The 23,050-nt window shown below is 43.1% G+C and overlaps 1 protein-coding gene across 1 annotated transcript in view; it reads right to left on the minus strand.

The window, feature by feature from the left end:
* ascc3 (activating signal cointegrator 1 complex subunit 3) overlaps positions 1–23,050 on the minus strand; it is a 293,488-nt gene that overhangs the window by 64,411 nt on the left and 206,027 nt on the right. Inside the window, exons 21-26 of the mRNA XM_084052068.1 lie at positions 21,848–21,934; positions 19,742–19,918; positions 10,492–10,717; positions 9,036–9,190; positions 4,194–4,292; positions 3,669–3,837 (exon numbers count right to left, since the gene is read on the minus strand). Of these exons, the coding sequence (XP_083908194.1) occupies positions 3,669–3,837; positions 4,194–4,292; positions 9,036–9,190; positions 10,492–10,717; positions 19,742–19,918; positions 21,848–21,934 (913 nt within the window). The remainder of the gene's footprint in view (positions 1–3,668; positions 3,838–4,193; positions 4,293–9,035; positions 9,191–10,491; positions 10,718–19,741; positions 19,919–21,847; positions 21,935–23,050) is intronic.

Raw genomic sequence — 23,050 nt, forward strand, 5'->3', positions numbered from 1 at the left:
GAAGGAAAATAAACAACACACACAACCAGATTCAGACACCTTGCCCTCTCTGTTTTGATTGATTGATTGAATACTTTATTAGCAGTGGTGTAAAGCAGTGGTTCTTAAACTTTTTCATGTCAAGGACCCCCAAAATGATATGTATCTGGCCGCGGACCCCCATCTCAAATATTTTGTTCCAGGGACCCCTAGAAGCAAAGATTTGAGCAACAAATGTTCGCTTAAAAATATATATATATTCAAAGGTTTGCACAAATGTTCACGATTTTTCAAAAATAGCAGATCTACAAGCTCATAGCGCGGCACTCGGTGCCGCGCTATGAGCTTGTATATCTGCTATTTTTGAATAGCCAAAGTATAAAAGGTCATAATTATTGTGATGCTATATTAGCACATTTTGCTGGGTACCCCCTGGAACCCCCTCAAGTACCCCTGGGGGTCCCCGGACCCCACTTTGAGAACCAATGGTGTAAAGCAACTAAGTACATTTACTCAAGTACTGTACTTAAGTTTCAATTTTGAGGTACTTTTACTTTACTGGAGTATTTCCAATTGTCTATACCCATTATTTCCACTGTCTATACCATTACTTCCACTCCACTAGATCTCAGAGGCAAATATTGTACTTTTACTCCAGTACAATTATTTGAAAACTTTAGTTACTAGTTACTTTGCAGATATAAATGATTACATTATAAAACATATATTAACCACTTTAGCCTTATTTTATACCTCAGGCTATTTGAAAATAGAAGATCTACGAGGGGATCATCAACATAGCATAACAAAAATAACACGATAATACATGTCATCAACAAATACAAAACACTACATGTACACAGGAGAAAAAGGAAAACAACTTCAGTGAATGGCAACTCCTTTCTATGAGAAACTGCATTGACCTCCCCTTGTGGTCTCCTGATAGATAGTTTCTCAGGCTAGTTTGGAAATAAACCAGTGATTTACATATTTTAATGGATGGTGTCAGGACATTCCACATGTCGGTGGCAGAGTAGTAGAATGACAATTTCTATATTTGGGTGGTACTACCAGATCGTTGTCACTCCCTCTAGTATTGTGGCTGTGGGTGTCACTCACTTTGGAGAAGTACAGTAGTTAGTCAGGTATGAGGGTATTGAGGGCACTGCCCCTTTGACTATCTTAAATACCAATGCCATTTCTATTTGATTAACCCTGTCTGCTAGCCTGAGCCATCCCAGACCAGCAAAGCGAGTTGGAATTAGGTGGGTCATGGGTTTCAGAGTTTAATCTACTGCAGGCAGGGAGATGTCAAACTTTTTTCAGCTCCAGACCACAAAAGACCCATAAATAACTAAAAACTAAGACCATTAGTCCACTGGACTAATGGACTAATGGTCTTAGTTTTTAGTTATTTATGGGTCTATGTGCAATGACAATGACAAAGGATGATTTATTCCCAGCGACACCTTTTAAATGCTTTTTCAAAAATGCGTTTTTATGCTTATTTCATAATATATCTTTTATATTTGTCTTCTATCAGTTTTAACTTGTGCCCCCCTTTTTTGTGATGTGTTTTTAACTAACCTGCCTGTATGAGCTATGGGATATCTGAATTTCCCCTCGGGGATCAATAAAGTATCTATCTATCTATCTAAGATACATTTGGTGACCCTGAAGTACAAAAATACATTATGAATTAACCACTTAAGCCCCGGTCCCGACTCCCGACCCATTCTTTGGGAAACACTATCTAATTTATATATCAATCAACACTATCAAATTCAGTGAACTCCCACAAGTTTATTCAGAATTGAAGCGCATTCCTTTATGGACCATGATTAGGGTGTATTCATATGAGCGTGTGTGTCCATGTCACGCTCCCCTTACTAGAGAATGTCCTGAGAAATGTCAGAGGCACTGAATTAAAACAGCAGAGGAGACTTCGACCCTAAAGGAATGGTTGGTGTTGCATGTCTTCACTGCATAATATATCCATTACAGGACGCCAACATGTCTCTGATATAAATAACAATACTGTGTATCGTCTCTGTCTATGATAACTATATCTATAACTATACTAGCATCCACATACTGATGAACGGTTCCGTAAACGGTGGCAAAAACGCGCTGCGTATAGTCCAGCTGTGTGTGAGTGAGTGCGTCTGAGTCAGAGCCAGTGTTGCCATGTCTGCTTATTATAGTATTATTAAAGTATCAAACTACTTTGGGCCAGTTTTTCTGTAAAGCTGCTTGAAAATATCGGTAGTTTGCGGGTTGCGTTTTATTGTCTCCGCCAGGAGACTATGTTTTCGTTCTCGTCCTTCCGTGTGTCCACCAAGCTAACATTGGTCAAGCTTCACGTGACACGTGACGATATGTTGAAAGGGTGTGCTTTGATTGGCTAGCGAGACGCATGATGAAATAGAGACCTATACATAGGTGTGTCACTTCGAAAGACTATTTATGTCTTTCTAGAATATATGGATCATTTTTAAAGTGTAGTTGCTTATTTGGGCTTGTTTCCTAACGTTGTTTAAGCCAGTGGATCTCAAGGATGTCAAGGACCCTCCATCCTTAAATATTTTGTGCCAGGGACGCCCATACAAGATTTGTGTTGTTAAAATGTTTAAAAAAAACATTCAAAAGTTTAAACTTTTCTTTAAAATGTATATAAAAATTGCAGATCTACAAGCTCACAACGCGTCGCATCGCGACGCGTTGTGAGCTTGTAGATCGGCTATTTTCAAATAGCTGATGTAAAGTGGTAAAACTTAGCCTAGTCGCTTCGTTTGGGCTTTCTTTTTCCATAGACCTGGCCGCTTGTTTCTCTTGCAAGATCTGGCAACACTAGTCAGAGCCCCACATGGAGGGAGGGGTGGGGAGAGAGATGGTGCTGAAAGACGCATGAATAGAATATATGGATAATCTGACTTATTATTAATCATGAGAAGGCAAGATGGTTTGTACCTGAGCCCTGAGGTAATGCCAGCTAGCCTGGTAGCGTTAGCTGTTCATAATCCTCATCCCCGTTAATGACAAGACTTTCCGAGCCTGGCGAGTGAGACCGAGTGCATCCCAGATGTCCCGATGGATTTTGAAGGGCTGTCAACGTCATTGTCATTCATAAAATCTCTCAGAGAGTGATCCAAACAATATATTGTCCACGACTATTAGTTGTGGTTGTATTTGTGTTGTGGATTGTGGACACTGGCATCCATTTGAGTCATAACAAATTTCTTTACGACAAAAGTATACACAGTTATTATCGTGCTTGGTTTGAAATGTCCCTTAATGCTAATTTAACTTAATCCATTAAGACCGGGAACACATCTGTATCATGAGCTTGTAGATCTGCTATTTTTTTGAAACATTGTGGATTTTTTTTCAAATCTTTGAATATATATATATATGTTTTAAAGCGAACATTTTTAACTTCGATCTGTGCTTCTGGGGGGTCCCTGGAACAACATATTTTGAGATGGGGGTCCGCGGCCAAATACATATCATTTTGGGTGGTCTTTGACATGGATTTAGAGAACATTTTTAGATATGTTTTTGGCCACGGACCCCCATCTCAAAATGTTTCGTTCCAGGGACCCCCAGAAGCAAATATTTGAGTTACACATGTTCGCTTTAAAAAAAGCGAACACGTGTGTGTGTGTGTGTGTGTGTGTGTGTGTGTGTACCGGTGTGAGGGGGGTGTCTCTCAGGCAGTATGAGGTGCTGGAAGTTGATGATGCAGACAGCCTCAGCACCCAGCCAGCGGTCTGACACCGCTCTGATGTAGTACTGTGAGGGGAGAGGCTCAAAGATGGGGATGGTGAACACGATGTGCAGGGGCTCCTCTGTCACCACCTGGTGGGAGGGGAACACACACACACACACACACACACACACACACACACACGCACATTGACACAAACACAGGTTAGTTTACAAAACGTGCGCACGCGCACGCACACACACACACACACACACACACACACACACACACACACACACACACACACACACACACACACACACACACACACACACACACACACACACACACACACACACACACACACACACAGCCAAGAAGACATCTACATCAGACTGCAGCGTGTTATTAGCTCAAAGATTAGTTCTTGTTGACAAGTGAGTATACAAGTATATATTGCGGGTATGTACGTATATTAGGCATGAGGGGAGAGAAAAGGAAGGCCCACCTGTTTCTTCTGCAGCAGGAAGTACTCAGAGTGGTAGATGTGGTCGTTGATGGGGTCCTCCACCCACAGCCACCAGGGCTCTCCCACCGAGCCATGCACCTGGACACACATTGACAAACGTGTGATATTTTTAAGACAACTAGATTCTGACAAGTCCCAGAAAAGACGCGCTATGATTGGCCAGTAGTCACTTTGAGTAGGTCACCCCAAAACATGATTTACGATTCTGTGCATGTCGGTACATACATCGGACGGCACTGAGTCGGCTCAAGTGAACTTCGCAACATTCGGCATGGCGACTCGCTATCTGTATCTATCTATCTATCTATCTATATTTGAAAGAAATATGTGACGCGGCACTCGGGTGGAGCAGTGGTGAAGTCCCAGCCCACCACCACGGAGGTTGTGGGTTCAAATCCACCGCGGTGCATCCGGCTTTGTCGAGCGTCTCTACACGAAAACGAACACAATTGGTCCGTGTTCGAGGGAGGGGAGCCGGGTGGGGAGGGTGATACGTGTCACTGAACGTAGGAATAAATAAATACAATTAATAACAAATATATATATTTTTAAGATGTTTTGGGGTCTTTTTCTGCCTTTTTTGATAGATACAGTAGACTGACAGGGACTGGGGAGAGAGAGATGGGGAGTGACACACAGCAAAGGTATGTATTAGGAAATGAGTGTGCGCAAAGCCCTGACATAGTAAAAAATAAATAGTAAAAAATAAATAAAAATATATAAATATATATATATATATGTATAATCATAACTTTTTGTATTTAGTTGTATTTGCAATAATAATATGAGGCTGTCACAAATGCCCAAGGCACACCTTAGCCCATTGATACCTGGAACGCATCTGTGTCACTTTAGATGTCTTTGGCTATTCAAAAATAGCAGATATACAAGCTCATAGCGCGGCACCGAGTGCCGCGCTATGAGCTTGTAGATCTGCTATTTTTGAAAAATCGTGAGAAAATATTGTTTTGATTTTTTTTTCCAAAAACCAAAAAATTTAGATTTTTTTTTAAGAATCGCCTCAGGTCTTAAAGGGTTAGACCAGTGTGCCGGTTTGGGTACAGGGTGCAGCGAGGTGTGTGCTGCTGTGGTGAGCTGAGCACCCCCTCTCCGCCCACCCCCCCCCCCGCCCCCCCGCCCCCCCTCCCCTCTGCACGCTCGGTACCACAGCTTATAGCTTCCTTCTGCCGTGGAAAGAACGGATGGTTGACCGCGGAAGACAGGTTTATGAGACGTGGAGAGAGAGAGAGCAAGAGGGGGGGGGGGAAAGACACTGGAGCTTCCGCAGATAAACACACACCAACGCCACCCACTACATCATCTTCTAAACAGGTCTGTGGCTTTTTGGCACAGGGGCCACAACAGAGCCAAGGGCCACTAGTGTACATAAAGCACTATAACGTGAAGAGACAACACAGACAGACAGACAGACAGACAGACAGACAGACAGACAGAGACCGCTTGGGAAAAAGACCACGAGTGGAATAAGAAGCCATGAAAAAAAAACAAGGGGAAAAAAAAAGAAGAGAGATGGCAACAAAAAATCTGCTTCCTTTTTTAACCCATTAAGACCGGGAACGCATCTGTGTCATTTTCAGACTTCTTTGGCTATTAAAAAAGAAATAGCAGATATATACAGTACAAGGTCATAGCGCGGCACAGAGTTCCGCGTTGAGCTTGTAGATCTACAATTTTATGGGGGGAAAAATCGTGAAAATTTGTGCAAATCTTTGAATATATATGTTTTTTTAAAGCAAACTCAAATCTTTGCTTCTGGGGGATTCCACAAATGTCTTCCAAATCCTAACAGTTTTTTTTAAAAACATTTTTCATGTCCACCCAAAATGATATGTATTTGTCCCCCCCCCCCCCATCTCAAAATATTTTGTTCCAGGGACCCCCAGAAGCAACGATTTGAGTTATAAATGTATATATTCAAAGATTTGCACGTATTTTCACGATTTCTTTTTTCAAAAATAGCAGATCTGCAAGCTCATAGCGCGGCACTCGGTGCCGCGCTATGAGCTTGTAGATCTGCTATTTTTGAATAGCCCAAAGAAATCTATAAAAACGACACAGATGTGTTTCCCCGGGTCTGAATGGGTTAAAATGAGTCATTATGGTCTCGGCGAGAGAGGGGAGGAGGAAGCTCATGTGTCTTTACATGTGTCCTGGCTAGGCCCCGCGCGGCGTGCGGACATATGCAGCCCGGATCAGGGCTAAGCCGGGGGGGTGTTCCATTACCACTCTCCCATGAACGGAGCATGCATCGCTAATCGGACACAAACATTCATCTTCATATTGTGGGCCCACGCTACAATGAGCCTCCTATTCCCCTCGGGGTCCCACGGCAAACTGGTGGTAAAGCGCCACCACCCCCCCCCCCCCCCCCTTTTGTGTCTGCCCTCACCCACTCTGGGCAAGAAAGACCTAGCCTTGGTTGAGTGTCTAAACCAGTGGTTTTCAACCTTTTTCATCATGCCAAGGACCCCTAGATTGATATATATTTTTTCGCCGCGGACCCCCATCTGAAAGTGTTTTGTGCCAGGGGACCCCCAGAAGAAAAGATTTGAGTTAAAAATGTATATTCAAAGATATGCACACATTTTCGGGATTTTTCAAAGCTTGTTTACTGTATCTGCTATTTTTGAATAGCCAAAGCTAATTGGTTAAAATGATTGTGAAGCTATATGTTAACTCATTTCGCTGGGGACCCCCTGGTACCGTAGAAGTAAAGGGCTGTGAGAGAGCGCTACTCTGAGCGTGTGTTCTTTCTTTCAGAAGGTTCAGAGGTTGTGCAGTGGGATTCACACATCATCTCATTAAGCCTGACTTATACTGTATACTTAGTTGCACGCGGGTGTCGCCGCTCCGCAAGCTCACATAGAAGCAATTATCAGTGTGCGACAACAGTGCTGTAAAGTAACTAAGTACGTGTACTCAAGTACTGTACTTAAGTAAAATTCTGAGGCATTTTTTTTTTACTTTACTGGAGGAGTATTTCCAATTTTCAGTACTTTTAATTCTACTCCACTACAGCTCAGAGGCAAATATTATACTTTTACTCGACTACGATTATTTGACAACTTAGTTACTTTATCGATTTTGATTATTATTACAAAACGTACATTAACCACTTCAGTTCTGTATGCATTTCGGCCATTTGAAAATAGCAGATCTACAAGCTCACAATGCGTCTCATTGTGAGCTTGTAGATCTGCTATTTTCACAACATTTTTTACACATTTTGAACACTTGTGAAATGGGACATTGTACATAATGAGTACTTTTACTTTCGGTACTTTAAGGGTATTTTGATGCCAATACTTTTGTACTTTCCCTCAAATAAATTTAGAATTCCGGACTTTTACTTGTAACAAGAGTATAATCTACAGTACACTGCAGTATTGATACTTTTACTTAAGTAAAAATATGAGCACCAGCACACATACTAAGAATAAATGTGTGTGTGCGTGCCTGCAGCAGTAAAAGCACAGTCCTCCATGCTGACAGGCCACATGATGACATACTAAACATTACCACTACCAATCCCAGCATTTAAAGCAACATGCCACAGTTGAATGGGTAGAGAGCCCCGCCTCGGAAAACAGAAGGTCCCAGGTTCGATTTCCGGGCCCCGGCAATGTGTAGAGATGTCCCTGAGCAAGACACTTAACCCATTAAATCCGGGAACGCATGTCTGTCATTTTAGATTTCTTTGGCTATTCAAAAATAGCAGATATACGCGCTATGAGCTTGTAGATCTGATATTTTTGAAAAATCGTGACATTTTGTTCCAGGGACGCCTCAGCCTCGATCTCCAGGCTTTTATTGCTTAGTTTTGCTAAAAAATAAAAGCCTGGAGGAGCGCATCGGTGTACCCGGTATGAGGAAGTGTTCATTTCCCCAACCAACCAGAGTGCAGTGGGCGTCGCTCGTAATGTTGTGTTAACGGGGCGGGGGTTGACGGACAGATCGGTGAACCAATGGGATGCAGCCGCAATCTCTCTGAGGCTCTATACACCCACCCCTCTATACACGAAATCAGGAGCGTTGGTGCAGCCTAGGGACGCCCAGAAGCAAAGATTTGAGTTACAAATATTTGCTTAAAAAAATATTTACTCACATATTTGCACAACTTTTAACACATCCACCGCCAAGGGCTAATCTCATAATGTACTCACCAGTGCCAAGGTTTTATTGTTGTTTTTTGTTTTTTTCACGTCGCCATAGGCCCCGTTAAAATCCTTTAGAATGCACGATGGACTGTTTGTAAACAACGTGCACATGTCCCTGTGTCTATTAGTCCAGACCACGTGTCAAAAGGAGCCGCCATGTTTGAGTTCTGACCGTTTATGTTAACATGGGAAATGCGAGGAGAAAAAACTACACAGGATAAACATGGGTTTTAGTGTGCGCCTTAGAATGGAGGCCGACGTGAAACAAAAAACGGGATCGCACTTCCGGTCGACTTCCGGTGGTGTTACACTGAAAATGGTCCCCCTAGAAAATTGAAAAAATAAAATAAAATCGAAAAAAAGGAAAAAGCACCCGGACCGTAGCACTACGGTCTCGGCACTTAACAGTTGGATTTAACGGACCGTAGGACTACGTTCTTGGCGATGGATGTGTTAATGAATTTTTCAAAAATAGCAGATCTACAAGCTCATAGCGCGGCAGTCGGTGCCGCGCAATGAGCTTGTAGATCTGCTATTTTTGAATAGCCAAATAAATCCAAAATGATGAATAATTATTATTATCAGATGCACATTTGTTATCTAACGCAGTGTGCACGCAGTTGCCCTGGTTGCCATGGGTTACCTGGTCGCTCCACTTGAAGTCGTGGGTGATGACGAGGCGCACGCGGAGGACGGTGCGCGTGATTGGCTGGATGCTGGCCTCCATGTTGATGGAGGGGATCTGGTGGACGCACTGCTTGACCTTCAGCCCGATGTTGACGTGGTGGAGCATGTGACCTGGCGGGAACACAGCGGCGAACCGGGACGTGAACTCTTTACACACACACTGAGATTATGAAAATGTTTCATAAAACCCCGCTATCCACATGATAACAATGTCGAAGCTAAAACTGTTGTGCCCAAACCATTGAAAGAGAAAGTTACACAACATTCTTTGATCTCGCAGGGACGCAATCACATGGTTTCTAGTATGTATCACGCATGCTTCATCATTACCCATTCTGAGGATTCAATGTTTGGAACTATACAGCATTGGTTCTCAAGGACCCCCAAAGTTATATGTATTTGGCTGCGGACCCCCATCTCAAAAATATTTAGTTTTTTAACACATCGGGTGCCAGCATTTTTTCATAACAACTTACCGTGGGTGCCAGCATTCTCCCCATTGACTGCGCTTTGCTGTTTAAAGCTTCCGCGTGCGTTACAAGCAAATCCACGCAAAAAAAAGCATCGATTCATGTTGTGCCATGAGCCTGGCTACAGCCTGGAACCATAACATTACCCTCGCGGGTTACAACGGGGGGGATCGCGCATCGCGCATGACCGGTTTTCCCCACAGGAAACAGATTCGGAGATATAGGCGTTTCAAAGTAGGAAATAGACAGGAAGCGGATGGGGAAAAAAAAATGTTTCCGGTGAGCGATCTGGCACTTCCTTCGCAGGATTACAATGGGTGCTCCCAGAGCTGCTCTAGCCCCGCCCGCGCGGAGAAAAACGAAAAAAACAAAAAGACTAAACTTGCGGTTCAGACCGTGTTCGGCACCGAAGCGCCACTATGTAAACACACGGTTCAGACCGTGTTCGGCACCCGATGTGTTAAAAATAGCATGAATAGCCAAAGTATAAAATATGGATAAAGTGGTTAAAAAGATTGTTGCTGGGGACCCCCGGTACAACGGTAAATGTCTTCTAAATCCTAACAGGTTTCTGAAAAACGTATGTTTCTATATCAGTGGTGCTCAAACTTTTTTATGTCAAGGACCCCCAAAATGATATGTATTTGGCCGCTGACCCCATCTCAAAATATTTTGTTCCAGGGACCCCCAGAAGCAAAGATGTGAGTTACATTATATTGCTTTAAAAATATATATTCAAGGATTTGGAAAAAAAAAATCACAACTTTAAAAAAAAATAGCAGATCTACAAGCTCATAGCGCGGCACTGAGCCGCGCTATGAGCTTGTAGATCTGCTATTTTTGAATAGCCCAAATAAATCTAAAATCGACACAGAGTAAGTGTCGTGAGTGTCTTTCTAAATAGCTTCTGGTTTGTGCTGTTTGTTTGTTTGTCTTCCTCACCGATCTCGTCCTTCCTCATCTCCTTCAGCTTGTCCAGGCTGAGCTTCATGCCCTCCAGGCGGGCCAGCACGGTGTGGGGCAGGCTGGGGAACTGGCGGAGCGGGTGGGCGAAGCCCCACAGGCGCTTGTCGATCACCTTGCACAGCGTGAGCAGCCGGTAGGTCATGGCCGGCCAGCGCTTCCGCAGGGCGATCTCGAACAGGGCCCTGACGATACGAGCCGCATTCTGAGGGGACACAAGCAAACACGCACGCACACACACACACACACACACACACACACACACACACACACACACACACACACACACACACACACGCTCTGAGTCTTTATCCCAGTGGTTCTCAAACGTTTTCATGTCAAGGGCCCCCAAATTGACACTTATTAGCCCCTGGACCCCCATTTGAAAATATATGCCAAGGACCCCCATAAGAGAAGATTTTTACGGCTCTAGCAGTGATTTTCAACCATTTTAATTTCAAGGACATTTTTCAAGGGCATGCATATTAGGCTACGGACCCCCATTTAATGGCATTTCTATCTCTGGAACCCCAATTTATATTGTAAAATCAATGTTCATGTAACTCGGAGTGTACACATTTGGTTCCATTTGTACACTCTCCGAGTTACAGACCCATAAGGGTCTGTTTGGTTCCTAACTATCTATTATTTAGCTGAGGAGTGGGGACCCTATGGAACTCCCTCAAGGACCCCTGGGGGTCCCCGGACCCCACTTTGAGAACCACTGCTTTCGCCCATTTATACCTGAGGCTGATTCTAAAAATGTCTTCAAACAGTTTTCTGAAAAAGGCATGTAGCTATATACTACACAGCAACATCTGAAATGACACGGATGCTGTCCCAGATTGGAGGGGTTAGAGCAGTGGTTTTCAACGAGGGGGTCCCCCAGGGGTCCTTGAGGGGGGTTCCAGGGGGTCCCCAGATACATGACTGATAAGTTACAAAACAAATGGGACCCTTATGGATCTGTAACTCTGACCCATACGGGTCCATTTCGGTTCCATTTGTACACTCTCAGAGGTAAATTAGCACTGACGATTTTTACAGTGTAAATTGGGGTCCCAGAGGTAAAAGATGACGGTATCAAATGGGGGTCCGTGCGTGGCCCTGACACAACGCCAAACAGGGGGTCCTTGAAATGAAAAAGGTTGAGAATCACCTGCTTTAGAGGTGTCTGTCTTTTTGGAACTTTGTGATGGAGAACTCTCCCTCCCCCCAGACAAAAGTGTTCCCAACAGAACTTGAGAGTGGGAAAGGACACACAGGCAAACATTCACGCTACAGTGAGAGTCACATCAGCACTTGAGCGGCGCGTCAAGCGGCGAGACGCGGCGATTAACCCATTAAGACCTGAGTCCGATTCTTAAAATGTTTTCTAAATCCTAACAGATTTTTGAAAAAAATATAGCCATTTTTTTTAAACGATTTTTCAAAAATAGCAGATTTACAAGCTCATAGCGCGGCACTCGGTGCCGCGCTATGAGCTTGTATATCTGCTATTTTTGAATAGCCAAAGAAACCTAAAGTGACACAGATGCGTTCCAGGTCTAAATGGGTTAATCACGATCTGATCAAGAGGGCCGCGTGGCTCTGCTCCGACAGCCAGGTCAGACGCAGCTGTGCGCTGATGGATTGCTCGTGTCTGTTTTGAGGGATAGGTCAGGGTGAGGTTGGGCCGCTTGCTCGCCGATAGGCCGAGTCGAGTCCGTCTGGGCCGTGATTGATCTGGTCAGGTGCTAACGGCATCTGATTGATTGGCGAGGCGCGAAAAGTTTTCCCTCCCGATTGATTTGTTAAGTCTGGCGGTGTTCTGATTGAAAGCTAGCAGGGAGGAAGGGCACTCTGTGATGGACTGGGCAGGTCTGGGCTGTGCTTGCAGGGTTGCTTCAGATCAACGGGGCTCTCAACGTGGGGTCTGGGGGACCCCCAGGGGGTCCTTGAGGAACCCCTAGGGGTCCCGGACCCCCTGTTGAAGACCCCTGCTCTAGATATATTATAGCGCTATGCTCCAGACAAGCAGCCCTGGAGGGAGGCACCTGTTAGAGACCTGATGGAAGGCCTAAGGAAGGCCAACAGGCCCAAAACGTCAGTCAAATAACGTTTTGGAAAATCCCTGCCTGATGGGGCCATTAAGTGTGCAACACGTTTTTCTTCTCTTTAACCCATTAAGCCCTGGAACTGTGCGTTTTTAGATTTGAGCTAAAAAGCATTATTTTACACTTTGGGCTATTCAAAAATAGCAGATATACAAGCTCATAGCGCGGCACCGAGTGCCGCGCTACGAGCTTGTAGATCTGCTATTTTTGAAAAATCGTGAAAATGTGTGCAAATCTTTGAATATATATGTTTTTAAAGCGAACATCTTTAACTCAAATCTTTGCTTCTGGGGGGTCCCTGGAACAAGATATTTTAATGGGAGTCTGTGGTCAAATACATATCATTCTGGGGGTCCTTGACATGAAAAAGATTGAGCACCCACTGATATAGAAACATTCGTTTTTCAGAAAACAGTTGGGATTTAGGAGACATGTAGAATCGGCTTCAGGTCTCAATGGGTTAAGTGTGCAACACGTTTTTCTTCTCCTTAAAGGGCCCGATGTTCAACAGAATAATTAACACGACCAACGCAGCCTATAACCGCCTCATACAGCAGAGAGCTCCCGTTTCCCACGTTTTCATCCTGTATCTCTATAACCTCTGGGATGAAATGACACACTCTTCAGGTCTTCAACCCCTGGCTGCTGTTTAGGTTGAGTTATGAGTCTTAAAAAGAAGGTTTTTTTAATGTCGTAAATGTTTAGCTGACCTCTGGAGCCCTCTGCTCTGCCCGGCCATAATAACTTCTGCTCTCTGGGCGATCGAGTGCGAGAAAGCTGCAGAACGGCTCAATCCCACATTTGCTAAAGCCATTGCTCTGGCAGTATGTGTGTGTGTGTGTGTGTGTGTGTGTGTGTGTGGGTGGGTGGGTGGGTGTTTATGGATGCGTGCATGCATCCACTGCTGCATGCAAAACCCCCCATAATGTGCACATGTGTGTGAGTAGGAGGGTGGGTGTGTATGTACACATGCGTGTGAGAGAGTGACAGAGAGAGACAGATCCTTTGTCCCGGCAGTAGGTTGGCAGTGTGGGTGTATCGCAGCGCGAGGCCTTTCTGTCCCGGAGTCTGATTCAAACATCAGATGTCCACTACGGAGGAGGAGGAGGAGGAGGAGGAGGCTATCGCGGGCTCCACCGGCTAGGCTACACATCTGAAATCGGGCGAATTAGCCCATTAAGACCTGAGGCCCATTCTAAACATGCCTTCTAAATCCTACAACAGTAATATCAGAGGCTCTGAAACTTTTTTCATGTCAAGGACTTCCCAAAACTATATGCGTTTGGCCGCCGAAACCCTCCATCTCAAAATATTTTGTTCTAGGGAGTGGACCCCCCAGAAGCAAAGATTTGAGTTAAAAATGTTCTCATAAAAACATCACGATTAAAAAGAAAAAGCAGATCTGCAAGCTTTGTGCCTCGCTGTGAGCTTGTATATCTGCTATTTCTGAATAGCCAACCAATGTGCTATATATATGACAAAGATGCCTTCCCGGTTTTAATGGGTTAGGAGCAAAGAGGGAAATCTGCCTGAGCTATTCCAACTATTCGGCCACATGGTACTGGTTACTGCGGGAAATCTTGGATAGATGGCTTCAGCAGAGGGATGAGAAGAGCAAAAATGAGAAAAGAAGTGTGTGTGTGTGTGTGTGTGTGTGTGTGTCTGTTGGGGGGGGGGGGTAGATTCCATACTATCAGTCACTGTGAAATATGTAACAGAGAACATATTCATTTCCACATTCGAGAGAACATTTAATTTTTTTTTTCGAAGAGGATAAAGCCGTGATGATGCCCGCTCGCCGATCTACTGTGGCAGTTCACGAAGCCCCCTTAATGCTGCCAAACAATGGGGGTCGCTGATAAAACAGGAAACACATTTATTGTTCCATGTGATATGATAACTTGGGACATGCCCGCAGATCAGAGCAGACTCGCTCGTCCAGGAATGTGACTGAATAATATCGTGGCCGCGGACAGAAATCTGTGTTATCTCCACATATCAACTTTTTCATGTTTTTTCCCCGTAAATGAATGCCTTACTTTGTCATACAAGAGTGTCGCACAAAATTAGTGTCAAATCTCAGATCTATTATGAACTTGTAGATCAGCTATTTTCACTGTTTTCAAATGATTTTAAATTAATAATAAAAAAGCGACGATATGATGGTGATCAGAGTTGTGATCAGACTGTTTGGATACTGCTGCTATTCTCTGACCCTTGATTATTCCTTGTTTTTTGTTGTTGTGTGGCTATTTTCCTTGTTGTATGCCATGTTATGTTTACTACTGTTAGTACTATTATTGCTGCTACAATGTCTGAGGAACCATAACAAAATAATGTTACTCTCATGTACCCACACACAAGATGTAACAATAAAGAAACCTTGAATCTTGAACCTTGAGATGTTGTTGTTGACGGCGTCTTAAGCCTGATAAATAGAGGCTCACGTGTCACAGCGTGACGTGCAGTCCAACGTGTTGTTTCGCACGCATTTTAACGCGTTGTTTCGGTGCGACGACACCCATTTTGCAACTAAATAATAACTCAGGCTTTAAACAGCTCACCTTCACTCTGGAGTAAAGTATGGCGGCCATAGCTGAATGGTAAGAGGGCCCCGCTTGGGAAACCAAAGGTCCCAGGTTCGATTCCATGGCCTCAGCAATGTGCCGAAGTGTCCCTGAGCAAGACACTTGACCCCTATAACTGTTCCCCGAGCGCCACAACCAGCGGCTGCTCATAGGATGGGTAAAATGCAGTAGATACTGTAAATTGCAGAGGGCACGGTGGTGCAGTCGGTAGCGCTGTCGCCTCACAGCTAGAAGGTCCTGGGTTCGATTTTCCACCGGGGATGTTGTGGGTGCTGTGGGCGTGTCTTCTCCTCCACGTCATCAGCGCCCATACCCTAGGTGGTGTTGGTGAAAGGGCCTACTCTGTGTGGAGTTTGCATGTTCTCCCCGTGTCTCCTAGGGTAGATAATACCCTCACAAAAACATGTAGTAATCCTGGTCACTAAACTCCTCCCCCCATGACAGCCGGGGCGCCTGATGGAGGGGAAGGGAACTGGTTGGAATAACGTGTTCCTTCCACGCGCTACGTCCTACCGGGGAAACTCCCCCCTGTCAGGTGACAAGAAGGTCAGTTGGCTCTCATGCATTGAAGGAGGCCTGAGTTCGGCCCTGGGCTCCCTAGGCTGGTGAGGGGAGTGTAGCGCCCAGGATCATCACTTAGAAAATTGGCACTGGGTGAAAAATAAGGGTTACAAAATCGTGGGATAAAAATTATAGAAAAAGATACTGTAAATTGCAAATACAGTGCAAATATACAATGACAAAAAAACACCCCAAAGAGTGGGGATTATTCTGTCTTTATTTATTCCTTTTTTATGTAAAGGACTTTGGGTACTTAGAGCTATTATTATTATTATTATTATTATTATTAGTGTGGTTGCCCAACAGGGCAACCAGACTATAGTACTCTATACTCTTTATTTATTTATAGATAAACTTTTTTTCAGACGCATCTCCTCCCACAGTTTTTATCCCCTAATGTTGTGCCATATATCAAAATGACCGTCTTGAACGGGAATCGTGCGCTTGTATAGGGCTAAGAGATTGGTTGAATAGTTTAATTGATATTAATTTATTAGTGCCATTAAATGTCCCCATCCGCTTTAATGGAAAAGTGAAAAAAATGAAATTCAAGTATTTTTTTCTCAGAAACCGTAAGAGCTAGAGTTATCAGATTTGGAGGGATAATTCATAATATTGTCCGAAATTATTGAAAAAAATATCACACCATTCGGCCTCATGGTGGCGCTATAACAGCCCCCTTTACGTTTTGGCCTGTAACTCTTGAACCGTAGGTCCGAAAATCAAAATTTATTTTCACCTGGATTCCTTGGGTCACTACGCATCTCCCCATATAGGCCACGCCCATTTGCGTCAGGATAGATTTTTTGATATTGATTTATTTGTGCATTAAATTTCCCCATCCACTTTCATGGGAATTTCAAAAACTCCCATTCAAGTATTTTTTTCTCGGAAACCGTAAGGGCTACTGTTACAAGACTTGGAGGGGAGGTTAATAGTTTTTTGCAAAATTATTAAAAAAAGAATCACACCAGTCGGCCACATGGTGGCGCTATAACAGCCCACTTTACCTTTTGGCCTATAACTCTTGAACCGTAGGTCGTAAAATCAAAATTTATTTTTCCCTGGATTCCTTGGGTCAAGACGCATCTTCCCATATAGGCCACGCCCATTTGCGTCAGGATAGATTTTCCGCCATTTTGAATTTTCTTCAAAACACACTTTTTGCTCCTTTTCATACAATTTTTTCCCAAATCTCACACAAATCGGTACACGTGATCTATGGACCCCTGCGATAAACCTGTCCAAACGACATTATGATAGTCCGACCGGCGTCGGCGCAACCACACTTTGCAATTTCCCCGGAATTGCGACGCGTCTAGTTATTATTATTATTATAGTATGGCACCGCTTAAGCGTGCGGCCTCTTTATTAAGTTTGTTTGGAAGCCCGGTTGGATTGCCTCAGTTCCAGGTTAAAACAAACAGGGAGGGTACATAACAGGTTAATTCTGAGAGTGTTAAAAAACGGGAAACAGGGGAGAGATTCAAAGTGATGATTGATAGACGACAGTGTGTCTGCTGTCTACGGTTACTACGGCCTGGAAGACATCAAGTCCATCAGGCAGGTGGTTCTTGTTCAACACCGTTAGACATACAGTACAGTCGTCCTACTGCATGGAGACAGTTAATAGCAACAATTCGTCCTCCTTCCATCTACGGAATGGAGCAGGACTCGTGGGGAAAGAGGAGAGTGAAAGTGGTGAAACAAAAGCATAAGATAGGTTGACGCTTCACTGCGTCATTGGAGCAATGAAAAAGAAGTTGTGGCCGGTTAAACAGCCCAAAATATATTCCAAACTATACCCGGGGTTAAGGTAGGCTAGCCTGTTTTATACCCCGGGGGAATATATTTTGGACTAGTCCAGTTTCTACCCCGAGGCATAAAACAGGATATACAAGAACACACCCCCTATAATATCCCCCTTGTGTTTTTCATTAATACGGTAACTGGAATGAATAATAATACTGGATTTACTGTATACTTAAAGGGGAAGACCACTCATTTTCAACATTGAACTATGTCTTTAATACACCTTAGAGCTGTTGTGTGGAAATAAGAAAAAAGCCCCCCCCCTTCTGTGTTGCCTAGAAAAGGATAATTGATTGAGGTCATGTGATCAGTGACATACGCAGGGTGTGCTTTTGTCTCCGCCCCCTCGGCCAAAAGTACACCCTGCGTATGTCACTAATCACATGACCTCAATCAATTATCCAGTTCTAGGCAACATAGAAGGGGGGGGGGGGACTTTTTTCTTATTTCCACACAACAACTCTAAGGTGTATTAAAGACATAGTTCAATGTTGAAAATAAGTGGTCTTCTCCTTTAACTCTAAATCCAGTATATTATTCATTACAGTTACCTATACATTTATTTCACCTTATTGATAGAAAACACAAGGGGGATATAATCTGGATTAGAGAAATGTTAATTAATAATGAATTACTTAAATCATTATGATTACTTGTAGCCTGCATGGATTAAAGCTAAATTTAATCTCACGACTGAAAATGTTCGTATGGCCCCGGTCCTAATGTGTGATTTCTAAAACAGTGTGGAGCTCTCCCCACACTAGCGCCGATTCCTAACACAATTAACACAATATGTAAAATGATGATGTTTTAGTAACAGTGTTCCTGCTGTGCTACATACAGCCAACCAGGTGAAGAAGGCTGCGCAACATGCTTCCATAAAAGACATGCTGGTTATGGGCACCGATGGCCTAGTGTAGTGGTTCTCAACCAGTGGTCCTTGAGGGGGTTCCAGGTGGTCCTCAGCTAAACGATGGAGAGGTGGTAACCAAATGGACCCTTATTAGGTAGATCTTTATCTCTTGAGAGCGTAAAAGGAAACCAAATGGACCCTTATAGATCTTTATCTCTTGAGAGTTAAATTATTGTTAAACATCTGCATCACTTAATTAAAGAATTGTTATTTTAATCAACATTTGCCTGTTATATCTCCTATGGTACCACATCAATACAGCATGGAATTGTGGACAAAATCTTATCCAGCGATAACAAAATATTCTACGTCTCGGGTCTGAGAGTCTAAATTTCATCAAACGGTGGTCCATAGTGGCTCAAATGCCCAATAAATAATGGACCTTGATATGAAAAGGGTGGAAAACCACTGGCCTAGTGGTTAAGGCTCATAACACATTATAGGCTCCTGACAGCGAGTCGCAGGTTCAATTCCCGAGCCCGATGGCCTTTGCTGCGTGTCACCCCCTGTCTCTCTCTTCCTGTTTCCTGTCTCTCTCTACTATACTATCCAAAATAAAGGCAGATAAGCCCTGACAAAAGACATGCTGGCTTCTAATGGAATCCAAATGAGGAGAACTGAAGAACTGTAATCCATGCTTGTAGCCTGTCACTTTGTTGCTGCTAGTTTGAACGCAACATGTATGTGTGTGTGCAGTGGTGGAAAAAGTACTCAAATTATTTACTTAAGTAAAAGTACCAATACTGCAATATAAAAATAATCTGTTACAAGTGAAAGTCCAGAATAAAAAATGTACTTGAGTAAAAGTACAAAAGTATTGGCATCAAAATGTACTTAAAGTACCAAAAGTAAAAGTACTAAATATTTGAAAATAGCAGATCTACAAGCTCACAACGCGTCGCGATGCGACGCGTTGTGAGCTTGTAGATCGGCTATTTTCAAATAGCCTATGTATAAAATAGTGTTAAAGTGGTTAATGTATGTTTCATTACATCATCATTTATATCTGAAAAGTAACTAGTAACTAAAGTTTTCAAGTAAATGTAGTGGAGTAAAAGTACAATATTTGCCTCTGAGATGTAGTGGAGTAGAAGTAAAAGTATTGGAAATTGGAAATATTCAAGTAAAGTACAAATACCTCAAAATTGTACTTAAGTAAATGTACTTAGTTACTTTCCACCACTGTGTATGTGTGTGTGTGTGTGTGCGCGCGCGCGCGCGCGCGCGTGTGTGTGTGTGTGTGTGTGTGTCATAGTGACCTGTGCCACGTAGGAGAGGTCCGAGATGAGGGAGAAGCTGTCCACCTCTCCCCGGCCGATGTAGGTCTGCAGCAGGATGTTGATCTTGCCGTAGCCGTTCTCCACGCCGCCTGCCGCCGGCAGCTCACAGTAGTTGGCCAGCATCTGTTCCAGCTCCTCCATCTCCTCATCACGCACCTGCACAACACACACGCACACACACACACACACACACACACACACACACACACACACACACACACACACACACACACACACACACACACACACACACACACACACACACACACACACACACACACACACACACACACGTCAAAGCATACACACAGGTAGGAAGGGACACACAAACACACACGATAATTGTGTTTTTATTGCCTTTTTTTATAGGGAATACAATGAATACCGTATTAAAACCTCCAACAAACGAAGCAGGTCGCAAAAAACAACCGTCTCTTCTAACAATAACCAGGGGTGTTGCACGTACGTGCGAATACTGTAAAAAAAAAAAGCTGGTCCCCAATAAAGGCTGGGTTAACCCATTCAATCCGGGAACACATCTACAAATGTCGCCTAAATCCTAACAGGTTTCTGAAAAACGTATGTTGTACTATAATGGTGCTCAAACTTTTGTGTCAAGGACCCCCAAAATTATATGTATTTAATTGTATATATTTGGCCGCCGACCCCATCTCAAAATATGTTGTTCCAGGGACCCCCAGAAGCAAAGATTTGAGATACAAATGTTCGCTTTAAAAATATATATATTCAAAGATTTTTTTCCCACGATTTATAAAATAATGGTTATAGTTAAAATCTAAAATGGCACAGATGCGTTCCCGGATTGAATGGGTTAAAAAAAGAAGAAAAAAAAACACGTTTATAATCAGAATCACAGCTCTGCTGTTCCGAGTTTCACTTTTCGAGAGAAAACAGCGTTCTGGCTCACATGCTGAATTTTGCGGTCGCTCTAATGTCACTTTGTGCTACAATGCAAAACAGCCCATGGGACATCTGTGCTAAAACTGTCTGCTGCCTCTTTCCTACAAGTTTTTTTTTAACCCATTAAGGCCTGAGTGAGATTCTTAAAATGTTTTCTAAATCCTAACAGTTTTTTTGAAAAAAATATAAAAAATATTTTTTTTCACGATTTTTCAAAAATAGCAGATCTACAAGCTCATAGCGCGGCACTCGGTGCCGCGCTATGAGCTTGTAGATCTGCTATTTTTGAATAGCCAAATACATCTTAAAAGTGACACAGATGCGTTCCAGGTCTTAAAGGGTTAATTCAGAGAACGCAGATCTTTGAAGCACATGTATATTTGGGAAACGTCACGTGTAAAACTCGCACCATGTGTGATGATGTACAGTACGCTACTCGTCAATTGAGCGCTTTGGCCTTCGTAGTGTTAATAATAAACTGTACATCGTATTGTAGTCACATGAACCCCAAAGTCCCTATTCTGGAATACGTCATAATAGAAAAACGTTGCAGATTGGCCGAAATAGCCAATCTGCTAGTTCACAACGTGTGGTTGGTGTGGAGGGAGAAAGGAGAGGGCCAAGTATAGACCCCTGTGGGACTCCAGTTAACGAAGTAAATAGGCAATTAAATATGACTAAAATAATCGAAAATAATTCTAACAAAAATAAGTAAATAAGCTAAATTAGTTTTAGGCTAAATTGCAAATAAGGGCCAGTCTCCGATTCAGGCCTGCTTCTTATATTTATCAGAAATGAATAAATCAATCAAAAATGTCTTTGTGTGCGCCTGCCCTGTACCTGTTCTTTTTCTCCCATAAAATTATAAAAGAATATATAATAAACAAATAAGAAATGAATAAAGGCCTCGGCTACGGTTGGATCTTTTACGGCACATACTGTATATTCAATACAAGCAAATCATATCAGAACACATCAGGCAGACCGGCCTGACACAAAATCAGTCAGAGTAAGGACAATGGAACTGACAAGAGTCTTAAGACTGACAGCCTTAGGACTCTTGTAAGCTTGTACATCGGCTCTGGCCATCGTACGATGGAGCATAAATCAGGCATGTTACAGACATGGTACTCTGAACACAGCTGTAGTTCCCGTCCCTCTCACCTTGACCTGCTCAAACTCCTCGGCTTTGGACACGATGCTGAGGATGTCAGCCTCGTTCCTCTGGGAGTTGAACAGCTCGTTGAACGTCTTCGTGGCAATGCAAGGCAAGGCAAGAAAAGGCACGTTTATTTGTGTAGCACGTTTCAACAACAAGGCAATTCAGAGTGCAGTAAGATTCCTAGAGGAGAACGTCTCTCTGGTCTACAGTTAGGGATGGGTCGATATGAACATTTCATGTCACGATTATTGTGGCCAAAATGAATGCGATTAACAATGTTATTACTTTTGTACACATGCGCCCACGGCATTCAAATTCTGGGGGGAACAAAAGCCAAAAATAGCAGATCTACGAGCTTGTAGATCTGCTATTTTACAGTACAGAGCCAACTCAGGTCCAGTGTATGACGGACAATTTCACGATAAGTTGTGCCAGGATTGTGTGCCACTCCCTGAGTGCCAGGATTGCCAGAATTATTTCAGATTCTGAAAAGTGCCAGAGTTTTTTTCACAGAAAACAAAAAGTGCTTAGGAAGCGAGATACAGCCTTTTTCAGTTCTAAGTTAAACAAGGAGTGGATGGAGCTGCACATCTTCAGATGATGATATCTTGGGTTCTGAACATGTTCTTCAAAAAAAAAAAAAAAAAGATTATTATTATTATTTTTTTTACTATTTTTTCAAAAACATGTGAAACACGTTAATGGCACTCAGTGAGTTAAAATCTCTGTTTTTTTTGTCACGATAAGAAAATAAGGATTATTGTCCGATCCCTACCTGCAAGTTATCAAATCACATGGAACAATAAATGCTTTACATAAAGCATTAACCCATCAATACACAGAATACAGAGGCATGGGAACCATCATGTCACACATCAGTTAGAATCAATGCCAAAGGTTTTACTTTCATTATACTATATATATATAGAGAGAGAGACACACAGATAAAGGCGATCACGCAATGCAAATGACCTTATGAGGCCTCTATCTCCATGGCAGCAACGCCGAGGAGAACTAAACAATGCTGCAGTAGTACAACAACAACAACAGTGTATGAGACGTAGTATGTGTGCCTTTTGAAAAAAGTAGTCTGCACGGTTATCTATCCTAACACTTCACAATCTGATGGAGTGGGGTGTAAACAACAAGCACTCTACCTGCAAGGTGCTGTTGGCACGGCAAAGCATCTATTTGTTAAAGCGTGG

Source organism: Gymnoscopelus microlampas, assembly GCF_963454915.1.
Source record: "Gymnoscopelus microlampas genome assembly, chromosome: 3".
NCBI lineage: Eukaryota > Metazoa > Chordata > Actinopteri > Myctophiformes > Myctophidae > Gymnoscopelus > Gymnoscopelus microlampas.